The following is a 22,085-nucleotide window of genomic DNA, read 5'->3' as shown; positions in this document are numbered from 1 at the left end:
CCTTGACTGAGATTATGTCCTTTCTTACAGATAAACAATGTTTGAAAATTCCTCACAACAGACTCAAGTTCAACTGAACTGCTATATAACCTTACTGATTTTTCCCCCCCCCCTCTAGCCCCAAATACTGCATGTACTGTATCAAGCTTTTTGTGGATGGAATTTCTATACTTTGTTAGTGACATGATCTGACCAGCAGAGGGCAGTCAACCCCTACAGATCCACCAAACCCAGGGTGACAATAGCATTTGGCACCCATAACTAGTTAGACCATAAAACCTATTAAAATGCAGAAGCTAAAAGGTTTTTTTTTTTTTTTTTTTTTTTTTTTTTTTTTTTTTACACCCCCCTCCCCATAATAATCATGATCTAAATGAATAAGCTTTTGTTAAAAAAAAAAAAAAGCCTAAAAATGTTAAATTGATGTGTTCTGTTTACCTGCATTTAATGATTTATTTAAATATAACTTTACAGTTTAGCATTTTCGGCATTCTTCACTTCCGGCAAGGCAGCAGTTTTAAATGTGCACACAAATATTTGCATTTCTATGTAAATGAACAGTTTGTGTAATAAATGTTAACTTATAAACCATAAATTATTCAAAGCACCCGATTTCACATTTTGTACTTAAGTGATTTTATTTTGTTCTCCATAAAAAGGTCAAGATTCAGTCCCTTGAATTTGTTTCAGTACATCATATTCTCAGGTCAAAAAAGGCAACATAAAATTACAAATTATAATACAAAGAAAAGAACAGGTAAGTACAATAAGCATATAAACGGTCTACCAATAGGTTCTACACCCCCCCTCCCCAACATCTTACCCAGTCAACCTCTAGAACAAAAATCAACATTACATCAGTTAGTATCGGCATTAAAAAACTTCAGATAAATGTACTTTTTTTTTTCCCTTTTTGTTTTTTTTGGGGGGGATTTTTAATGTTCAACGTCATGAATTCAGCTTAATCCTCACATTGACAACACAAAAGATTATGCTCCATCCAATCATTTGCTCTGCAAAACACAACAGACATGCATACAGTTTTTACTGCTTAACCCACCCTCCCTCCCTCCCCCGTCAAACATTCAAGGCCAGAGGATATGACATATCAACCATAATGGTGCACCATAAACGGCACGTTTCAAACCCAGTAACGTCTCCCAGACCCCCCCACCCCGTCAGAAAACTGAGCAATAATTTTACTTCAAGAGAGCGATTCATTATTTTTTTTAACTCCCAACTTCTTCTGACTCAGTTTCTGAGTTTGAAAATGTAACAGGTTTCAATAATTCAAATATCATATACACAAAGCACAGGATGAGAACAGAAAAAAAAGCCCCTGTTTGAGCAGACAGGAGGTGAGTGGTGTTCAGAAAATGTTTTTCTGATGCTTCCCTAGACCCACTCGCGCTCCCAAAAAGGAGCAATCAGGTCAGTGCCGGTTAATAAATGTTCCCTTCGATGCAACGCAGCCACTATCACTGAAGTAGATGGATCTCCTGTGCAGCAAACACTTTGTACTACACCAGGACCTGATAGTACTTCTCCAAACAGGAAAACCTGCATCCAATGATGCTTTCCTTTAAAACAGTCAATGGTAACAAAAAAGACACACATGTACATTTTATACCCTTGTTACACTTTGGATGCTTTGTACAATAGTGCTGAACTTAAGACCTGCTTTTTCATGCTAGATCAGATATATATATATATATAAATGTGTAAATATATATAGTGTGTATGTTGTGTTTGTGTGTGTATGTCAATGTGCGTGTGTGCGTACGTGTGGTGGAACCTGCACCACACCAACAGTGACGAGGCTCAAGTATGGCTTGTGTCAGACATTGCAGCGTGCTGCCAGCCACAAGAGAGCTTCTGTACATTTAGGGCCAGAGGAGGAAACCAAACAGGAAGGTACAGGAAGCTAGATCCCATCCTGGCACCTGATCTCCATCACATCGTTAGTCCCAACATCAAGACGCATGATTATGAAACATCCAAAACATTTAACAACTTAATTACATCAACACTAAAATTCAACTAGTAAACGTCCTGCGATGGGCAACTCAGAAATGTTAGAGGATGATCAGCGCTAACCAGCGGAGCTCAGTTTATGCACGGTATAGGTGAGTAGAAATGGAAGTTATTCACGGTGTTTTGTTGGATCAGGTGGACCGAAGCGTTAAGCTCTGAAAGGGCTCACCTTAAGCTGCAAGTCGGGCTGTTTAAACATTTAACAAACGTTTTTACTGCACTTCTACCAGGGGCAAACTGAAGGGACAGGATTATTTGGAGACAGCTGGTTGATTTCACAGCAAACCATAACGGGGGGGGAAAAAAACTAAAACATTTTGAGTACCTGTTAAAAGTTTACATGTAAAGCATTCAAAGAAATGTTAGATTTATTCTAAACTTTTAATAATGCATTCGAACCATTCTTTTCCCTGGGCGGAAGGATATATAACACTCTACTTCACTTTTTCAAAACACGAACTACACTAGCTGCACAAAGCTCAAATATCTACTTACACTGGATAATGGGATGAACTTATAATCATTTTAGTTACCATAAAGCTACAATTCTGACTTGGTATTGGAAAAACCATCTGCATTTGTTTTGTTTGTCAATCAGAAAACAATGAATTTGTTTGCAAGAGAAAGCTGCTGAAAATAGTATCACTGAAATGACTTTATATCAATATTTGCAGATGTCTAGATGGATAAGCTGATTGTTTCACATCAGAACAGTTCATGGTCAGAGGAGGAAAAGCTGTTAAAATAATGTTTGAATGAGTCAAAAAAAAAAAAAAATAACCTTTTACACACTGTGAACCAAACTGATGAGCCAATCATGCTGCACATTGATCAAAATGTTGATTGATAATTAAAATGAGGGGTTTACTCCAATTTTTTTTTTACTTTTAACCAGATATTAACAGATTTATGGTTGAAATGTGGAGTTGTTTCGTACTTTGACATTTTACCCCAGCATCAAGTTAAAAGAACAGGCATTAACATTACGGTTGAAATGGGCTGGACCTCAAACCTGGTTAAAAAATCCAAGTACTGAATAAATAATGGAATATATTTAAAAGCTGGGTCTGTAATAAGACACTAATACCTTTAAATGATCTGTTTTATTCCTGAAAAGAGTTTTTAAAATATTCAGCCATGATTTTGGAGCAAGCTTTTTAAAGACGTAAACGTGTTTTAACTGACTACAGCATATTTTACATGAACAATGAATAGGAAGCTATTTCCAAATCATTTAAAAAAATAAAAATTAAAAAAATTAGCTTCCACTTTGTCCCATTCCACCCTGAAACAAGAATAGTTTAAACCTTATTTTTTTACAGAACGTCCAAGCATCATTAATGCAAGTAAACTTCTGCCCAGACCTCCACACACCAACCACCCTTCCACGTCAGACATGCTGGACTTTTATGAGGTGTTATCTACTTGACTGGTTCGTGTTCAGGAACAGCCACTTCCTGAAGTGTCTGCAAATTTCTAATTAAATCCTATTAGATCATCTACTCGGAATAAGATGGTAAAAAGGCAAAGCAGCTGTGCACTTCAAATAGAACTAGGAAATGAATATTCTTTAAATAGGAAAATCTAATTCATTCCCTGAAACATGTTTCTGCTGCTTTAGTGGAAAGCTGAGGACTGGCAATGACATGGAAGTTGGCCTTTTGAGAATTAATGAGGGAAATTATGAGACAGCTGTGAAAGGATTTCAGGCTATTCCAAAAGCACTGGAACAAGAAGGCTGGAAACAAACCCCAAAACCACAGAAAGTAGGTTAGTGTTAGAAAAAACCTGGGAATGCCCTGGCAGTCAGACTGATATCCATCAAAAAGGTAAACAATTAGTGGGAGGGGGTGCATGCTTGATCAGTATTTGTCCATTGGAAAAGAGAGCTAGTCACTGTGGAGGTATTCTTCATTACACACAAATTACAAGATAAAAAAAAAAAAAACGTAACATCAATATTGATGTCCTCGTTAGCCTTCCACTATTCTAGTTTCCAAGTCATCAGGATGTCCTTCATTTCTGCACACATACACACACGCATACTAATGTGTGCCCAGTTGTTTGGACACGCAGCATATTCACCAACCTTCAGATTTACATCTGTGTGCCTTTTTGGACATGATCTCTCATTTATCTACCTAATTACGTCACCAAGTTTAAAATCTTCTTTGAAACTGCTCAATACTTCCACTCTGAAATGACTTCATCTATATTTTTTGTGTGTGTTTCACCAACACTGTACAAATGTATAAAGCTAATGAGGTTTTAAAAAATTTAGTCACCTTTAAAAACAGGAAACTGAACACAGGTTGTGTTTGCGTTGAACCTGTAGGTGCTGTGCTGCTTTAAAGACACACAGATGTGACCAAATTCACACCCACACACACACATCCATTGCAAACATGCTCACCCACCCTTTCACACATGCACATACACAGTGTCAGAGATACAAACACGGAGAGGCGGATTTTTCTCAGGCGTGCTGTGCAGCCAGGTCCTGGTTGATGAAGCGCCGTAGCCTCTCCAAATACTGGCTATAAAGCTCGATGTCGTTGTGGCCGGCCCCCTCCACCCACAGGGGCTCCACGGCCTTGGGACAACGCTCGAACAGCGCAAGGCCGTGAGAGAAGTCGATCACCTCGTCTTCTGTGCCGTGAATAATGAGCACTGGAGATGGGATCTTTGAAACCTTTTCGATGCTGGAAGACAATTTGAGAGATTTATGGAGTACTGCTTTATGGGGTTAAGTGCATTTCAGTCATATTTAAAGTAAGATAAGACTTCCAAATATGACAGACTGCAGCTGAAAAAAGAAAAAATCTTTAGATGTTCTCTAATAAAGAACATTACTGCATTGATATGGAGTTTTTGAAGTATTTCCTACTGAGGCTACAGTAAAAAAATACATAAATAAATGTGAAAAAGATTTAACCAGGGGAAGTCAAATGTGTGTTATAAAATTTGTATTATTTTAATGCAACTTTGCATGCATATAGTTAGCAAATAGAAAAGCCAGCAATAAATATTCTAAACTTAACCAGAAGCTAAAACATTAAACTGAAATATTCTGAATTATTGTAGCGCATAAGTTACCATAACAAAAAAATATATATAAAAAGCTTATTTACTTAAAGCATTAATAAACCTTTTAGCCACTAGGGGGACTAGGCCTGTAACTTGCAGGTTTAGGCTGCATGGCAGCAGAATCTGACAGCAGACCACTTTGAACTATCAGACTGAGAATTCATGAAGTTAGTTTTAAAGACAAAGCCACATTCCCCCCTAGATTAGATCCTGCATCAGAGAATCAAAAGTATGTCTGATCAGGTAAATGTGAAATCTATTTTGTTGCCTAACAAAGACTTGGAGCTGCGTTAGTTCTCCTGTTAAAGGGGCGTTCAGACTAGGAGAAAGCTGCGCTCTGAGTCACATTAATCATTTAGTAATGGATGCAACCCTCTTAAGTTACACAGGTGGGTTTTTAAGAAGGGCAGCCTGCACAGAACATTGATACAGTTCAAGAGATGTACACCGAACTATAAATTATTTAATATATCTCCAATTACTCTGGGGACAAAAGTAACGAATTGTTGCTTTAATCTTTTAAGCTTTGAATGAAAAACTGAGATAAAGAATTAATGAAATCTAATCTTATCCCCAAGGGATAGAAGTATTTTTATTTCTTTTGCCAGAATTCATTTGCATTATACACTGTAAAGCTATAGGCTGCAAATTTCCGGGCAGCCTAGATCTAATTGTAAAAGATTTATGCAGCTGAGGTTCACCAGAGGAAAGTTTCAATAAAGGCTTATTTTTGGACAATCAAAAAAAAAAAAAAGTTTCTTTTGTTTTGATGATGGTTGATTTTTTTTCTGTTTTTACACACAACTGAATAGAATTCTATTTAAATAACTATAATAAGTTATTGATTATTATTTTTAAATTTATATTTATCATTTAAAATATCCACTTTTACACAAATGCAATAAAAACAAAAACATCTCAGATTAAACACTGATTCCTTGAAAATAATAGTCTTAAATGGTATGCAAAGAGTTTCAAATGGACAAATAATGTAATAAAAATCTAGAAAACTTAGGTTTAACTTTTGTTTTTTCATGAATATAACAGAAATACAACTATATAGATATGGAATTTTTTTGTATTCGTAAATGTGTTATGTGTTTTTTGCAATAGCTGAATTTAAAAAACCTGCATGAACTTTCTGTTTTGTGCCTGAGGTAAGGAACTTACTTGGGAAATGCATCAAAGCAGTAAGTCTTCTTTGTGTCAGGGAAGGCCACCCTCATGCCGGAGGTGAGAGGAGAATGAAGGACCACTGCAGCACACTCGAACCTCGACGCTAAGTCTACTGTGGGCACTGTGCCAATGCTCTGTCCATACAGGATGATATTTTCAGGGCTGATGCCATACCTAAAAGACAAGCCAAAACATTTCAGAATAAAAAAAAAAAAAAAAAAAAAAGATCTTTAGCTTAGATTATATGAATTTGACAAATTACCAGTTGTTGCTATTTTAAATGTGTACATGTGTGACTTTGATCAACAGTGTGTGATCAAAGTTAAAGCACTTTCATCACACACACTGAGGATTATGCCCTTAGAACCATCATAAACAGCAAACTGTGAACATCACCTGTGTGACTAAACTAAACTATGTTTTAAAATTTTATTTTATACAACATAAAAAAAAGACAATAATTTAGTTTCCCTTTAGTATTTGGTTGTATTTGCAGTGAAGAGAGAGTCGAGTGAAAAGCCAAAGCTCTCGATATACTGGTCGTTCTACGTTCTCACCGTTACCTACTATCATGAAAGAAGGACAGAGATCCTGCACACAAGCATCTGAAATTATCTTCCCTAAAGCTGGACATACACTGTTCGATATTTTCAATCGTTGCACACAGCTACAGTAACTGTATGACAAAAAACAGTTTAAAAGTTCACAGCTCACGGTGCATATTCTCACACTGCGCGGCCCTACGCTCTGATGCAACCTTATGACGGTCGACAGAATTCCAAACATGTTCGATTTTCTAATCGCCCCTCGTTGCCCCCTGTATACTAGATGATGTAGTATGCACCATCAGGCTGAAACTCGGCCCGATCAAAAAATTCTTGCACAACTGGAAAATCGTCCCGAAAAGGGTAAAAAATTAAGAGATATGGTGAGGAGCTAGGCCATACGGGACAGTCACAAAGTAGAGACCCTTCTCCACATCAAGGAGTCAGCTGAGATGACTCAGATATTTGCCTATGATGACCCCTGGATGCCTCCCTTGGGTGTTTTTTTCTAGGCATGTCCCATCAAGAGGAGGACCAGGACACAGCTCAGGACACGCTGGGGAGACTACATCTCTCAACCAGCCCTCGAACGCCTTGGACTCCCCCCAGAGGAGGTGATGTCCGGGGAGAGGGAAGCCTAGGAGTCCCTGCTGACCCTGTGACCCAGACCCGCATAATTGAAAGGCTGCAAGTATTTGAATGTATTTGTTAAGCAGAATTGTAAACGTCTGTTTTTCCTAAAGAAAAATCTGTTGAGTTACAAATAACTATAGAGTGATACATTGGCCAGCTGATATTAGTGTGTTTTTGTTGTATCGCCATTGGCCAATAGATTGACTGGTGCATCTCTGGTAGTACTAAAAGTAGAATTAAAATCTAGGTCTCAAGTTAAGCCTAGCCAAGCTTAACCAAAAATCTTACTTTTTTAAAGTCCTAAGCATGGTAAATCATTTACTGGTCAGCATGTTACTCTTTATATGAAAATAAAAACTAAACAAATGAATATAATGGTACATACTGTAGTTCCCATGTGAAATCAGATACCAGGATTCAATCTGTTGCTAACTGCCATGTTGGTAGGTACTCTATAATTCTTTTGTTTGACAACAGATTCCTTTTTTAAGCTAGGAAAGGCTTTTTCATGTGGAGTGAACTACTGTTCGAAGATGAGAGACATGTGTTATTTTAACTACTTAAGGATTCCATTTATTTACCAACTGTGCTCATGCTGGGTTACAGCCTTTATAGTAGAGCATATCTATTGCTACACTTCTCTTGACAAAAGGCTTTCACTAGCCGCACTGCCATTGGGTGAGTTTGCCTCCAAAACAAGTGTAGTTGGGCAATTTGCACCATTTCTTCTCTCACTGTACAACGGTTAGTGAGGTGGAGGGAGCAGTAAAGACACTGCAGGTCAATGCCGCTGGTCATTTTGAGCAGTGTGTCGCTGCTAGCTATCGTTGCCAATTAAATAGTTAGGTATTAAGACTCATTCCTGGTGAGGAGCACTTTCTAGCTTGCAGTGTAGTGAGAAAACACGTCCACGGTCGTAAAAATGTAAAATAATTAACTATGTCAGAGCTGGATATCAGAGGCAGTTTGTCTGCAACATTCTTCCTGCTCTGTCTTATTTGGGTCAGCAGTGATTTTGTGGAGGTTTTCTTCTCTACAAACTGGTCAATAACATTAATACAAGCTATTTTTGATTGCCTGGAAGCCATGATGATCATGGCCTAGCCAGATGGTACATGGAACACTTCTATTTCAGGCATGTGGGACATATACATCTGGAGAAACTTTTGTTTTTAAAGCTCTAGTTACAATTCAGGAGACCAATGGGAACTCATAACTTCTTAACTGCTAAAAGTTATTATCAATATAAGACAATAACAGTCTACTCTACATTTTCTGTCTTAAAAAGCTAAATGAACATGATCAGAAATAAAGATTATGGTTTAACCGTCAAAAATGTATACAATTTTCATATGAGTTACAGTAAGAGCCACCAAGAGCTTTGCATAATGTCTGATAACATAACTGATTAAACTATATTGAGCCAGTGGTTGACAGTCGTTTGTCTCACAGGTAAATAAAACCTATCTTTGCTCCTTACCGGGAGCGCAGGGCATGCCATGCAGCATCAATATCTGCGTAAAGGTTCTTCTCAGATGGTTTGCCAGTGCTAACACCGTAGCCTGAGTAGTCGTAGGAGAAGATGTTGCAGTTGATGCGTGTACCTAAACCAATGTAGAAACTGCTCATCTGGCCGAGGTCTACGGCATTGCCATGAGAAAACAACACCGTGAACCTGAGAGAGAGGAAGGGAATAAAAGGATGGAAGAAAAAACGTTAATCGGGGCCCGAAATAAAACCAACAAACAGACACTAATCCAGATGGCTTGCTTACACCATATATGTTTATGAAGTGTGTATCTGAGCACATTCAGTGGTGATTCATGTCTCACCTGGCATTGGGAGCACAGCGGATGTACATGCATCCCACCCTGTTCCCTCGGCTAGATCTGGTCAGGAACACATCAGTCACATCCAGCTCTCTCTGTGAATACTGAAACTCTGCTCGTTCTGTGAGGTGCAACTTCCACCTGCCTTCTGGCCCACTGATACTACTGCTGGTGCTGGCAGCCCCACCACTGCCGCCTGCTCCCCCAACACTACCACCACCACCACCACCTCCTCCTCCTCCTCCTCCTCCTCGATCTGATCCACTGGAATTACCCAGCCGCGAACGCAGTCCTGGAGCTCCGAGGGAGGAGGGAGCAGCCCCAGAGTTGGCGGTAGAGACAGTTGTTGCTCCAGATCCAGCATCTGGGTCAGGGAGTAAAGCATAGGTGGGCTCTGGAGGGAGAAAGGCCAGTTTGGCTGCAATGCGGCTGGGGCAAGGGGGGCAGCAAAAGAGGCAGCATAGCTCTCGTATGGACAAGCCGTTCATCTTCTGGCACAAATCTAAAGAGGGAAAACAGTAGATGTTAAAACTTCTGGGGGAAAAAACAATCCAATTCAAGTCTTTCTATAGACGGAAAAATCCTAAGTATATCTGGATAGCTGTATAACATTTCAATAAGAGATTGGACGCAAGTATTTTTTTATATCACAATTATAGATTAGTTCAGTGGGTTTTCTAGTAGTTATTCTGTGTTTGTCTTGTATTTCTGCTATCCCTCTCCTGACAAAATATATAGATGCATGAAATTAACAATTTGAGAATTCGGGTGAGACAATCCATGTAGATTAAAAACACAATTTTACAATTATTATGAGCTTTGATATATAAAATCACATTCAGAGATAGTATTTTTTTCCTTTTTGATGATAAAATATAACAATAATACATTTGACTTATCAACACTTAATAAAGCAAGTACACTTTACAATGTTATTGAAAGCTTTAAAATGCAGTGGAGGATCTTGAAGTGGATTTGCTGCTTTATGGAGCAGTGAAGGTGTTTTAGGATGGGTGTTACACAGTTCTTTGAATGTAACTTACACTTTGACTTTTAAAGAAGTCTCTTACATCATGGCAGTGAGTCTAATAAACCAACACTCACACAAACATACGCACACTTATTCAAAGATTTGTGTAAATTAATACACCTCATATTACAACCCTTCTAAATTACGTGAGCCAAGAGAAGAAAAAGTTCAAAATTTACAGCAGTAGACTCCCTCACTGTTGTATTTTTGCAGACGTATGTATTTCTATAAGACCGTAACTCCTGGACCTTTATCTCAAAAATCCAAAATGCTCCAGAAAGGAGAGATAAAGACGTGTGACCCTACAGCACTAATTACGGCAGCGGGTAGGACTTCAACAGCGCTGTGACCGTTCAATCCCAGACCCGTTTTTCCACTTTGTCCTAATGCTCCACGACTGTCTGCGTACCGTAGCGTAACATTGTTTTTGGACAGTAAAAAGTCCAGCAAAACAAACTGACGTCCATGAAGGAGGACATATAAATAAGTCCAAGGACTGATCCTAGGAGAACACCAGAGGTTTGAATGATATATTGGAAGTTTGCAATACCTATAGAAGTGAGCTGTTTTTAACTTGAAGGTTCAATTTGAGCATTTTTAGCAAGTCAGTCTACCCGTCATGTAGCCAAATTTTAACATTCTTCTAAGATTGGATGATAAGACTTCCTGATTTGTGCGACACTATGACGAATTTTTCACTTCCCTCCTGCTGTCCCTCAGATCAAACCAATGCCCCGCATATGATTGGGTTAAACTAGGGAAGAAAAATAAAATTGAATATTCACCTGCACTTTTCATAAACACAAAAAAGCACTGCAGCAACAAAGACTGTAGAATGGCTCATAATTGGGTGAGTATAATGAAATTTTCACACAGCTTTGGTGAAGGTTGCTGTAATTAAAGTCATTTTTCAATATGATATTAAGTGAAGCCGCAAAATAAAGCAACACAGTGAAAGTGAGTCACAAAAGCAGCGTTAGTCCTGCATTTTCCTCTATAAGTATCCTATTTCTCACACTTGCTTTTTTTAAAAATCTGGTCATCTTATTCTGAGAGCAACCAGAGCCTCTGGGTTCTGATGCTACTTAATTCTCAAAGTCTCTACCAGCACTGAATGATGAACTACATTAAAAACAAAGAGCTATTTCACAATGTCCACTTAAATGAAATAAAGTGACAAATATTCTGATAGCATTTCAGAGCAACAAATCATATCTTTTAATAATTGCTTTACATTTCTGTTCATTGGATATCATAAGTGTTTTGCCTATCTTAAGAAAATAGCAGCTTTGGAATTAACCATTAGTTGACCGATATGATCAATCAACTTAGATTAATTCATTAATCAATAAAAAGTACCACTTAGAAACCCTCTTTAACAGTTTTGGTTCTACAGCAAGATCTTTTAATCTATGGTGGCTCACCTCCGGCCTCATCCTTTAGGTGCAGTAGTGGATGCACCTGATAGTCGCATTAGTTTAGACCACAATTAAAAGCAATGCAAACTGTCAACCGAGGTGTCCAAAGGCGGTCCTCCAGGGCTCCTATCCTGCAGCTTTCAGAGGTTTCCCTGCAGCACAGCAGACTTCCATTGGCAGTCGGTGATAGGCATTTTCTGAACTTTAATCATTAGAATCAAGCTCTGTTGAAGCCAAGAAACACTGAAACCTGTAGGACAACAGCCCTCAAGGACTGACTTTGAACATGGCTGCTTTAAACTATACCTTTTGGATCAGTCATAAATATTTATCAGTAATAAACAACTAAAGCTGTTTGGGTTCCTGGGTTCACCATTTCCATAGACGGAACGATTACGGGGAATCTAGGGTACCGTATTTTCACGACTATAAGGCGCACCTAAACGTCTTTTTTTTCCCTCAAAATGTGCGGTGCGCCCTATGGTGCGGTGCGCCCTATGTGTGTTGTAACTGCCACTTTTGAGACCTCCTCATTGAGGAGATGATGAAAGAGTGGCTGAATGTAAGGAGACCAGGTGTTTTTTTTCCACTCATCACCATCGCTGTAAATATGTAACTCCATGCGTGCCCATCTCACAGTTGATGTGAAAAACATGGGGAAACAAATTAACGCTGTGCTCGCTGTTCAACCGCTCGACATCGGTGTGAACCGGACCCAGCTGGTGCAGCAGAAGCAGCGAGTTTACATGCAAAGTCAATGGTTGACGCGCGTATAGGTGCAGCAAAAGGTCCCGCAGCGCGTTTTGAGCAGCAGGCGCTGCGGTCGGGAGCGTTTAAGCATCTGACGCACCGCCAACGCGCTGCTGCTGCTCGAGATGGAAAAATTGAAGTTTTGCTGCTGGACGCGCCGCATCAACCAATCAGAGAAGCTGATCTGGGAGCTGACAGCGAGACAGACACAGCGCTCTGATGACATATGAACGCAAATGAAAAAGGCTGGATGGATGAGGAGATGATGAAAGCGTGGCTGAGGCAGGTGTATGTGAGGAGACCAGGTGGTTTTTTCCACGGATCACCATCGCTGCGTGCCCATCTCACAGCCGATGTGAAAAAAAAGGTGAATCAAATGAACGCTGTGCTCGCCGTTATCCCGGGGGTCTGACAAAGGAACTTCAACCGCTCGACATCGGTGTGAAGCGCCCGTTCAAAGTAAGGCTGCGAGCGGCGTGGGAGCGATGGATGACCGACGGAGACCACAGTTTCAGGAAAAGTGGAAGGCAGCGCCGGGCAAGTTACGCCACCGTTTGCGGATGGATTGTAGATGCTTGGACTAACGTGTCTGCTGGCTCTGTTGTTCAAGCTTTCGCAAAAGCCGGCATCATTTCTGAGGAGCCGCGCTGCACTGAAAGTGACTCTGACAGCGAAGAAGGGGAAACTGGCATGTCTGATTTAGCGCAGCTGTTTAATTCAGAAACAGAGGATGATGACTTTGATGGGTTTGATTAATACTTTGTAATAAATACATGAATAAAGCACAATCATACTCAGTTTTGCTCCCGCTCTATTTTTCTACCTGAAAACTTAATTCAACAGCAGCCTCTGGGCGGGTCTCCTCTGGTTTCACCGCGGTGGCTGGCAGGTGTTTTTTCATCTAAATAATCTAAATCTTGCAGCTATATTTGCTGTGATCAGTGGGAATAAATAAGTATAAATATGTTTTTAAGTGAGAAAGTCCACCTGAAAACTTCAAAATTGCAGTCAGTTCATCCAGATTATCTATTTCTGTCGGAGCCGCTCAGACCCCCACATACCAGCGGTGCACCGGCAGTAAAAATCCCTTCATCAGCAGCCTCTAGGCTGGGCAGCGTCCGGGTTCATGCGGCGGCTGGCAGGTGTTTTTCATCTAAATAATTTAAACTGCAGGCACCAGGATACCGGTAATAAAAGCGAACATATTCCGTCGGCAGGTTTCAGGATTTTAAGTTAATTTAGGAGTGATCACAGCGCTGTGTCATCTGCGATGTGTCTGTCTCACGGCTCCCAGGTTTGATTAATACTTTGTAATAAATACATGAATAAAGCACAGTCATACTCAGTTTTGCCCCCGCTGTATTTTTAAATACGCAGTATAGGTATTTAAAGGTAGTAGAGGACATGTACCTGTATATAAAAAACGCGCCCTATAGTCCGGTGCGCCTTATGTGTGTGTTAAATACAGAAATGGGACACATAACTGAGAGTGCGCCTTTTAGTACGGTGCGCCTTATGGTCGTGAAAATACGGTAGGTTCTGGATGCGGGTAACTATCAGCGGTACCGCCACCTATCATGACCCAATGGGCTCAGATGGAGCGGGCTCCTGTTTGAGCCCATGGTTGAGCTCAAGACAGAAACAGCAGGAAATCTTACCGGCTGGTAAGGGTCTGCCAGCCATGACCCCCTCTGGAAATAAGAAGAGATATCGGGGGAGCCCACACCAGAGGGGAGATAGTAGGCAGCAGCTTGCCAATGCTAGCTCAGGAGGAGCAGCGCAAGCGGGGAGAGGCTACAGCTGGCCGGGGGTAGCTATAGAGGCTAACTGTGGAGGGTCCGAAGAGCACAGCGGAAGATCGGCAAGTCCGCTGGGAAAACAGAATGCTGGCAGGATAAAGGGTATAGCTGCCCAGGAGTAGGATGGTGATACATCAGAGAAGCCTGCTAGGAGAGGCAACGGCTAGCTAAAGCTAGGAAGTTATGCTCTAGCCAGGCACATAAGTTCCTGACTAGGGATGGGGATCGAAACCCGGTTCTATCAAGGACCCGGTTCCACTTTTTTCAAAACCCGAAAATCAATAACGTTTGGGCTTATCGATACCACTATCGAGTCTGGTCGTTTTTTGTTTTTTTTCTCCCGGAAGTCCTGTAACTCCCTCGAGTCGCGTCACAGCATTTAAATCTAATCAATCCAATCACTGAAGCATTTCCACCAATGTTTTGGAATGAAATTGTAAGCAAACAGATATTAAAAGTAAAACAAGTGAAGTATGGCAGTTAACTTTGCTCGCGACTCGAGGATGGCTGAACGGAAAAGACTCCTCCTCCTCCTGCTGCCGCACCACAGTCGGGCCCGTCTTCATCATCCACTCAGAGTACCACTGGTAAGCGCGCACACAGACTTTGTAGCTTGTAAAATAGTAATTGTGAAATCCGTGTTGTAACCGGCAGCATACAAGCTAGTTAGCTTGAAAAGTAAATAAAGTTTCAGACGTGCTGCGTGATGATGTGTTCAGATTGGCTCAGTAAAACGACAATTAGGTTATCATGATGCGTTCAAGTGTAACGTAAAGAAAAGGGAAATTGAGTTTTTGGCGAGAAACATGAGTAATACAGTTGTATATTGCTCTAATTATTTTAGAATATATAATTAAACTACTGATGCCAACATTTATTAAAAATTACATTTAATTTAAAATACAATTATTTATTTGCTAAATATTTTCCTAATCACTAAAAACATGATGAAAAGTGACAGTAGACAATACATTAACCAACAATTGTGAAAATATATTCTAGTTAGTTTTATGTCATTTCGAAGTGGCCTATTACATTAGCCATGTTTATTGAAGGCTAGAAAAGTTTTTGTTATGCTCACTTGTTAAGCAATAAAAGCAATACCAGTTCTGTTAAAAAACATATTTTCGCATCGTCTTTCCACCAAATAACAGAAAAGTATCGATAGTGGTATCAATAAAGACTCGGATCGATAAGGAGTATCGATAAAGGTATCGATATCAATAAATATTAACGATCCCCATCCCTATTCCCGACTGTTATGGGTGCCATCATTTTTGTATGCGTAATTCCCGTTTTGAGAGCTGTAGTATCGCCAATAATAGGCAAGAAACCGTGCTAGCATGATGTGTAAATCGTCGTAAGGAACCAAGCCAGGCACGGTTAACTGATCCAAGCTTAGTCCGAACTAGGCACAGAGCAGTTTCAGAGGGCTAATGTAAGGGGGGCAACAGTGAGACTAAAATTGAGTGCCTCTGCGGTTTGAAAATAGCACTTTGTTAATTTGCGAATTGCAAATGCAATTTATTCCCCAGTCCTAATCTGGGCTACCGGCAATTTAAAATTCTACGATTAGCTAGTCACCAAAGTCATACCTCATCTAAATGTAAAGGAACATAAAAAGCAAAGCTTTATAAATGCCACACTACATCTGAATGAAGCCATGCCTTTTTTCTTTTTTAACTTCAAAGGAAATAAAAATGTATTCGAATAAAGAGTCAGACATGGAGCAAATCTTTTGAACAAATTGTTTTAATAAACTAAAGGTAAACTAAAGGTATTCCGTTCATTCAAAAGAACTTCTGCTCCCATTACTACACTGATAATGGTTGCATATCTCTGCATGCAAAGAATGTTTCATTTCGGAGGCTAACCTTTAATGATTGCACAAACTATTAGTTTGAAAAAACATGCAAAACATAGTACACACCATATTTTAGTGGAGTGGGACACATGACACTTGCAGCTGCTGCCCAATGCTAGCTACTCCTCCTGATTTTTTGGCAGGTAGCAACTAGATTTGAGAAGTACTACTGCCACTCTACCCTTCAGCCCTGGCTGCATTAGAGACAGTTTTTTCCTTTTTTGCATTTCTATATTTTGCAGTTTTTTGGTCTTATCCGAGAGACCTTTGAAGACCCTATGAGAACTTAACAGCTCCTGGCAAAGCCAACAGAAAGACTTTTAGTGACTAAGACTTTTTTTTAAATCACATCTTTTTTAGCAATACCATTAAAACCTTTGGTGCCACTCTAAAGCCCAGGTTGGCCCATTATTTTTTACCTATCGCTCCAGCATGCTTCGGTTTGCAGCAAGGTGCAAAACACCAGGGTGAATCAAAATTACGAAAAAGTAATTTAGACTTATTGCCTTTTTTTTTTTTTAAATAGCTGATGACAGTTTTTGCAACCCAGAGTTTCACAAAAGGCTATGGCATTTTTCCACTTTAATTAGACCATTTAAACATGTTTTTTTACTCCTCAGGTTTGTCTGACGATATGCAACACTTCAGTGAACAAATCAGCCAAACAAAAAGAAATCTCTAAGATGGCAGTTACTTTTTTCCAATAAACCATTTTGATCATAATCATACAACTCGTTTAAACCCCTAGGTCTCAACAATTTGCACAGCTTCATGCAAACCACTCTACAGCTTTAAACACATCAATTTGGCTCAAGAAACACTGGTTCAAATTTCCTATTGTGATAGAATTAAAAACAGAAAGGCACAAACAATGTTATTGCCTACCTAATTCTGGCTTGTTTCTGAAAAGTTCTCTTTTTTGGTAATCTTGATATCCAGAAATACTTAATCAGTACAGGGCAGAGTAAACACTCATTACAACTGCAAGCTGAGCATTAAAAAACATTAAAAGGTAACAATAAATTAATACACATTTAGTGAAATTCTCAACCTGCATTTCCTGCAAATCCTAATTTTGATTATTTAATTGATAGAAAGCAAGTGTGTGTGCAAGAGGGGTAGGAAGGCATCACAAGGGCAAGACTCAGTTCAAGCATATAAATATCAAAGAATCATTATTACAATTAATGTTAATGTAACAGCAAATCATTTACCTAGCCATTTATCAATGAAATAATCTGTTAAATACTAAAGGAAGTTCCCAATAACATCTTATCTATAAAATAAAGTCCTTTTAGTACACTGGGAAACTTGCCCTATTGTTAAATAACACTCCATTCACTCATGTTCCAGTCAATGCAATATTTTTTTTCTAGTGAGTGAAACGCATTTCAATGGTTTTCTGCTGTTGCCCTTTATTTCTACAGATATACAGTGTTGTAAATAAAAAGAGTTCTTATTTTTCGCCTCAGGCTCACTTGGTTCAGAACATCAAAAAAATGAAGATGTTAATAAATGACAACAAAGTAGACAAAAAAATGAAGTTTTAAGAGAAAGAGTTTTATTAAAATGCATATTGTGTTTACTTGGGCTGTCTGTGACTAATATTGAGGTTTGTTCGATGTTCTGAAAACCCTGTGACTAATGTGCAAAAAAACATCAGTTGGGGAACAAAAACCGTTTCACACCACTATAAATGCCTAAACACCTACAGCCACAATCTTGAACAAACTTCATTGTTGCTTCTGCTGATGTTTTCATGCAGAGTTAGCTTAGTTTTAACACTAGCATGTTTACGGTCTGTTTTGATAAGACATGGTGATATTTTTGGCTTGGGGTATTTTTTTCCACCATGTTATGCATACCCTGCTTGCAGACAGAATACAATCTTAGTATTTATATTCTAGTATTTATAGATTTTATTAAGACAGAGGCATCAATTCATGTACTATTAAATCAATGATTTAGGGTTACAATTTATGAAAAAAGAATATTATCCAAGTTATAACAGGGTTCCTACAGCATAAGGCAAGTTAAATTCAAGACTTTTTAATGCCACTTGAAATAAAAATTTAAGACCAAATTCACCAGAAACACAAGAAAAACCTGCTTGCGACAACTTAACCCAAAGGTTTATTTTAACATAAACCACTGCACTAATGTTTCAAATTTTGAAAAGCTTCCCATACAGGAGGAAAGCTAAAAACACACAACTGACAGATATATTTTAACAATTATTTAACTGAATTCACAAACTTTTTTTTAGCAGGGAACAAAACAAATCAGTTTTAAAGCCACAACATAACCAGTGCTAAGTCTTTTTAGCAGCTATTTTTCTTTGTATCGTTTTCTTAGTATGTTTGATTTGGTGATAAGTGGAGGCGTTGCAGAGACAAGGGTGGAATAAAACAGAGAAATACCGGCTGTTTCTCGGTAACTCCATTTTGACGCTTTGTGTTTCGTGCTTCGCATGTGCGACTCCACTGCCTTAATTCCCATCGTTCCGAGCTTGAATGACTTCTTGCATAAAATCCACTGAGCCTCATGTATGTTCCCTGGTTATAGCCATGGAGAAAACTCTTGGCTGGAGACAATTTTGGTTACATTTACACTTGCTCATATTCGGGACGGAACCAATAATGGCGAGCTGTTATTTTTTTTAAATAAAAAAAAAAAGGGTAAATTTTAATGTTTTATTCAGATTACATAAAATAAATCGTAATAAAAATAATCCTATTTATGATGTTTGAAAAATTAAGAACTACAAAAGACTGATTTAAGACATTTTAATACCAATTAAGGCCTTAGTTTTATTTTGAAGAATTCAATGCCTTTTAAGACTTTTTAAGGACCCGCAGGAACCCTGTATAAAATGACTGATAATGTTAAAAAGGAGCATTCAAAATCTACATAAAGCATTATAATTTTATTTAACAAGAAGTATATGACATTTTTGAAATTTCAATATACATTATATTCTGTTATTAATGCGTTTGTAACTGAGGTTTCAGGTTTTATGTGTTTTCTCTTTTAAAGCAATTGTTTCTAAGGCTACAGTGATTTGAGAGGTACATGATGTCTGCCAAAATAAAAGGTGCACAGTAAAATAAAATGAAACGATGCAGCTCTACAAACTCTCCACAGGGTTACCCCTCAGTTACCAGCGTAACCCTGACAGCGTGAGACATGGACTTATGAAGTCTAAACATGGTTTAGAACCACTCATTTATTCAGTATGTCTTGCTAATTGCCAATTAATTCCACCTGTTGTTCCATTTGCACAGCTGCATGAGAAATTGATTCTCAATCACTGTTACTGTTAAACTAAAATACTATGTGGCTCTCCTTGCTTAGATGTGCAAACAGTGAGTTTGCTACAGTTCTGTGTTTGCTTCAATAACTTCATTAGTGATCGTGCCGTCCCTTCAAAAACAGCTTTTTATTTGTTAGTATGGGCTGTTCTTTACGGAATGATGTTGCAAATATAAATAGACTTAGATTTGGTATGAGAATCCAGTGTTTCAATTTCCTTAAAAAGGGTGAATGTTTTTCTTTGGGGACAGTGGCAGCCCACTGCTCCCCAAGGGGATGGGTTAAATGCAGAGATACATTTCTCAAGTGAGAGAGCAATAAAGTTTAATTATTAAACAAAACAAATCATTTTAAATGAAATGCATCTAACAGTCTGCATTTATGATCCACTTTTTATCAAAAATTAAAAACTTGTTTCTATCTTAAAGAGCCACTATAGAATTTCCTAATGAGACTGACACTTGTGACGAAAACACGCAGGACTTTCCTGCTCATTCTCATAGCTCAAACTTGTACTTGACAAATTCTTTTACTTTTTTCACCTTATGTGGAGTTGCCATTGGTGTCTGACTTGAGCTGGATGCCAGTCACTCTTAGTATCCACAAAATCCATCTTGATTATAATGCTTCAATTGTTTGCCAAGATGCTTTTAATATGCACGAGCTTGACGTCACATCCTCCCAACAGCGAGGGAACTTCCAACCCAAAATAAATTCAGTGAAATAGGCTACAGGCTTACAGATGCATCGCCACTGAACTACTGAGGTGTCAATTTGATCTGTAAAAGTTTTAGTTGTAAGACTGAAATAAAAAAGGCTATTTTAAATATATTTTTTAGTTCTCTTTAATTCAAGAAGATTACATTTATTTTGAATTTTTATTCATGCAAAGACAGATTAGGTTTTAATTTTACGGTAAAGATATGTTAATGTTTAACTGGTTTCATTCTAGACTGGATAAAATAAAACAACAGTTTTTAATGATTATTCAATGATTATTTTTATTATTATCCAATAATCGATTCATGACAATTAATTGTTTCAGCCCTAGTTATCACACTATCAGATTGAATTGTTTCTGTTGACTTACAATAATTTTGGAAACGTTACTATCATGTTTACCTTGTCCAATGGAACAGGAAAATACCTGATAAACATACCTGGATTTACAGATCCTTTAGTGTTGAAGGTTGAGGTGGTGTTAGGTTGCAAAGCACTGCACCAAGGTCCTGCAGTCTCTTTAGCAAGCCAGCCAGGTCCTGATGAAAACAAAATAATTAGTTGCAGTTGAACTGTGTACTTAACCAGGGGAAATAGGAATAAATCATCTTTCATCTAATAATCGAGTTTAATGTTATAACAAAATAAAAATACTACTTAGAAAACCACAATCCACCCAGTTGAATCTGATTTAAAGACTGTATTAAAGACATGATTTCTACAAATAGAGCAGTTAATAATATTTTTGATGGTTATGAACAAAGGGCAATAATCTGGACATAAGATGCTTTTGAAAAGGTTTAAATAGGAGTAATAGAGCCATGTCTCAGCAGAAACACTTAATCATTGGTATGCTAGTCCAACATGTTTAACCATAACATAACGGGCTGGTTTTATTCTGTTCTGTCAGGTCAGCAGAAAAACAACACAAAAGAAGTCAAATTAATAATCAGCAGCCCCTGTATTTAGCAGTCAAATCTGCATCCATCACTGCAGCTAGCAGGTTACCCAGCTAGCGGTGGTTGATGCTACAGCTAGTCCGTTAGCTTGGCCGTCTGAAACCGACCTACTTACCGATTCACGGCAGTCGGGTAACCGGGATGGAGAGCACCTATATGTGTTCACAAGTGGCGCAGGACTACGGAAATCCCTATTGTGCCTTGACATGGATGGATCTACTCAAGTGTACCAACCAATTGTCGGTGGCAAGCTAGCTGATATTCATAGCTACCAGATTTTTTTTTTCTTTACTACATCCCGACTTCATCCGGAAGTGACGTCACTGTTATTTAAAATCCTCCTTCCATTGTGGCATATTATTTTGCATAGATTAAATCATCACCTCTTTCTATTTTATACTGAACACCCTAAAGATGTTTTATATATATATATATATATATATATATATATATATATATATATATATATATATATATATATATATATATATATATATATATATATATATATATATATATATAAAAAGAAATATATATATATATATATATATATATATATATATATATATATATATATATATATATAAAAAGAAATTCTATAGCCTCATACAATTACTCTCTGTTTATATGTACCATTTATAATAAATACATACAAAGTCTCTGCGCACATGTAAACAAATATTTATATCCTGTATAGCACTTCTGAATAGATGCAAACTACATTTCGTTGCGTTGTACTTGTGACAGTGTAATGACAATAAAGTTGAATTCTATTCTATTCTATTAGAAATATATACAGTGTACTGTTCCTTCCTCTTTTTCAGTGACATGGATTTGAAATTTGCTGTAAAAAATAAAAAAAGGCACTGGTTCCTGTTTGTGCCCTCATTTCCAATAAAAATGGTTAATACAAAAATTGTATCAAAAAA

General features: G+C 38.2%; 1 protein-coding gene across 1 annotated transcript; it reads right to left on the bottom strand.

Annotated features, from left to right (window-relative positions):
- Window positions 1-612: 612 nt before the first annotated feature.
- On the bottom strand, window positions 613-21,467 carry LOC119773625 (alpha/beta hydrolase domain-containing protein 17B-like). The gene is made up of 6 exons (XM_038270689.1): window positions 21,272-21,467; window positions 20,638-20,736; window positions 9,308-9,806; window positions 8,956-9,150; window positions 6,292-6,471; window positions 613-4,736 (listed from the first exon to the last, which is right to left on the bottom strand). The coding sequence occupies exons 3-6, from the start codon at window positions 9,790-9,792 to the stop codon at window positions 4,511-4,513; spliced, it is 1,086 nt and encodes a 361-aa protein (XP_038126617.1). The 5' UTR covers window positions 9,793-9,806; window positions 20,638-20,736; window positions 21,272-21,467; the 3' UTR covers window positions 613-4,510.
- Window positions 21,468-22,085: the final 618 nt, after the last annotated feature.

This window comes from Cyprinodon tularosa, unplaced genomic scaffold (genome assembly GCF_016077235.1).
Source record: "Cyprinodon tularosa strain WSP-4 unplaced genomic scaffold, ASM1607723v1 ctg12, whole genome shotgun sequence".
NCBI lineage: Eukaryota > Metazoa > Chordata > Actinopteri > Cyprinodontiformes > Cyprinodontidae > Cyprinodon > Cyprinodon tularosa.
Note: the sequence above shows the minus strand (reverse complement) of the source record. Positions and strands in the feature narration are given on the sequence as shown.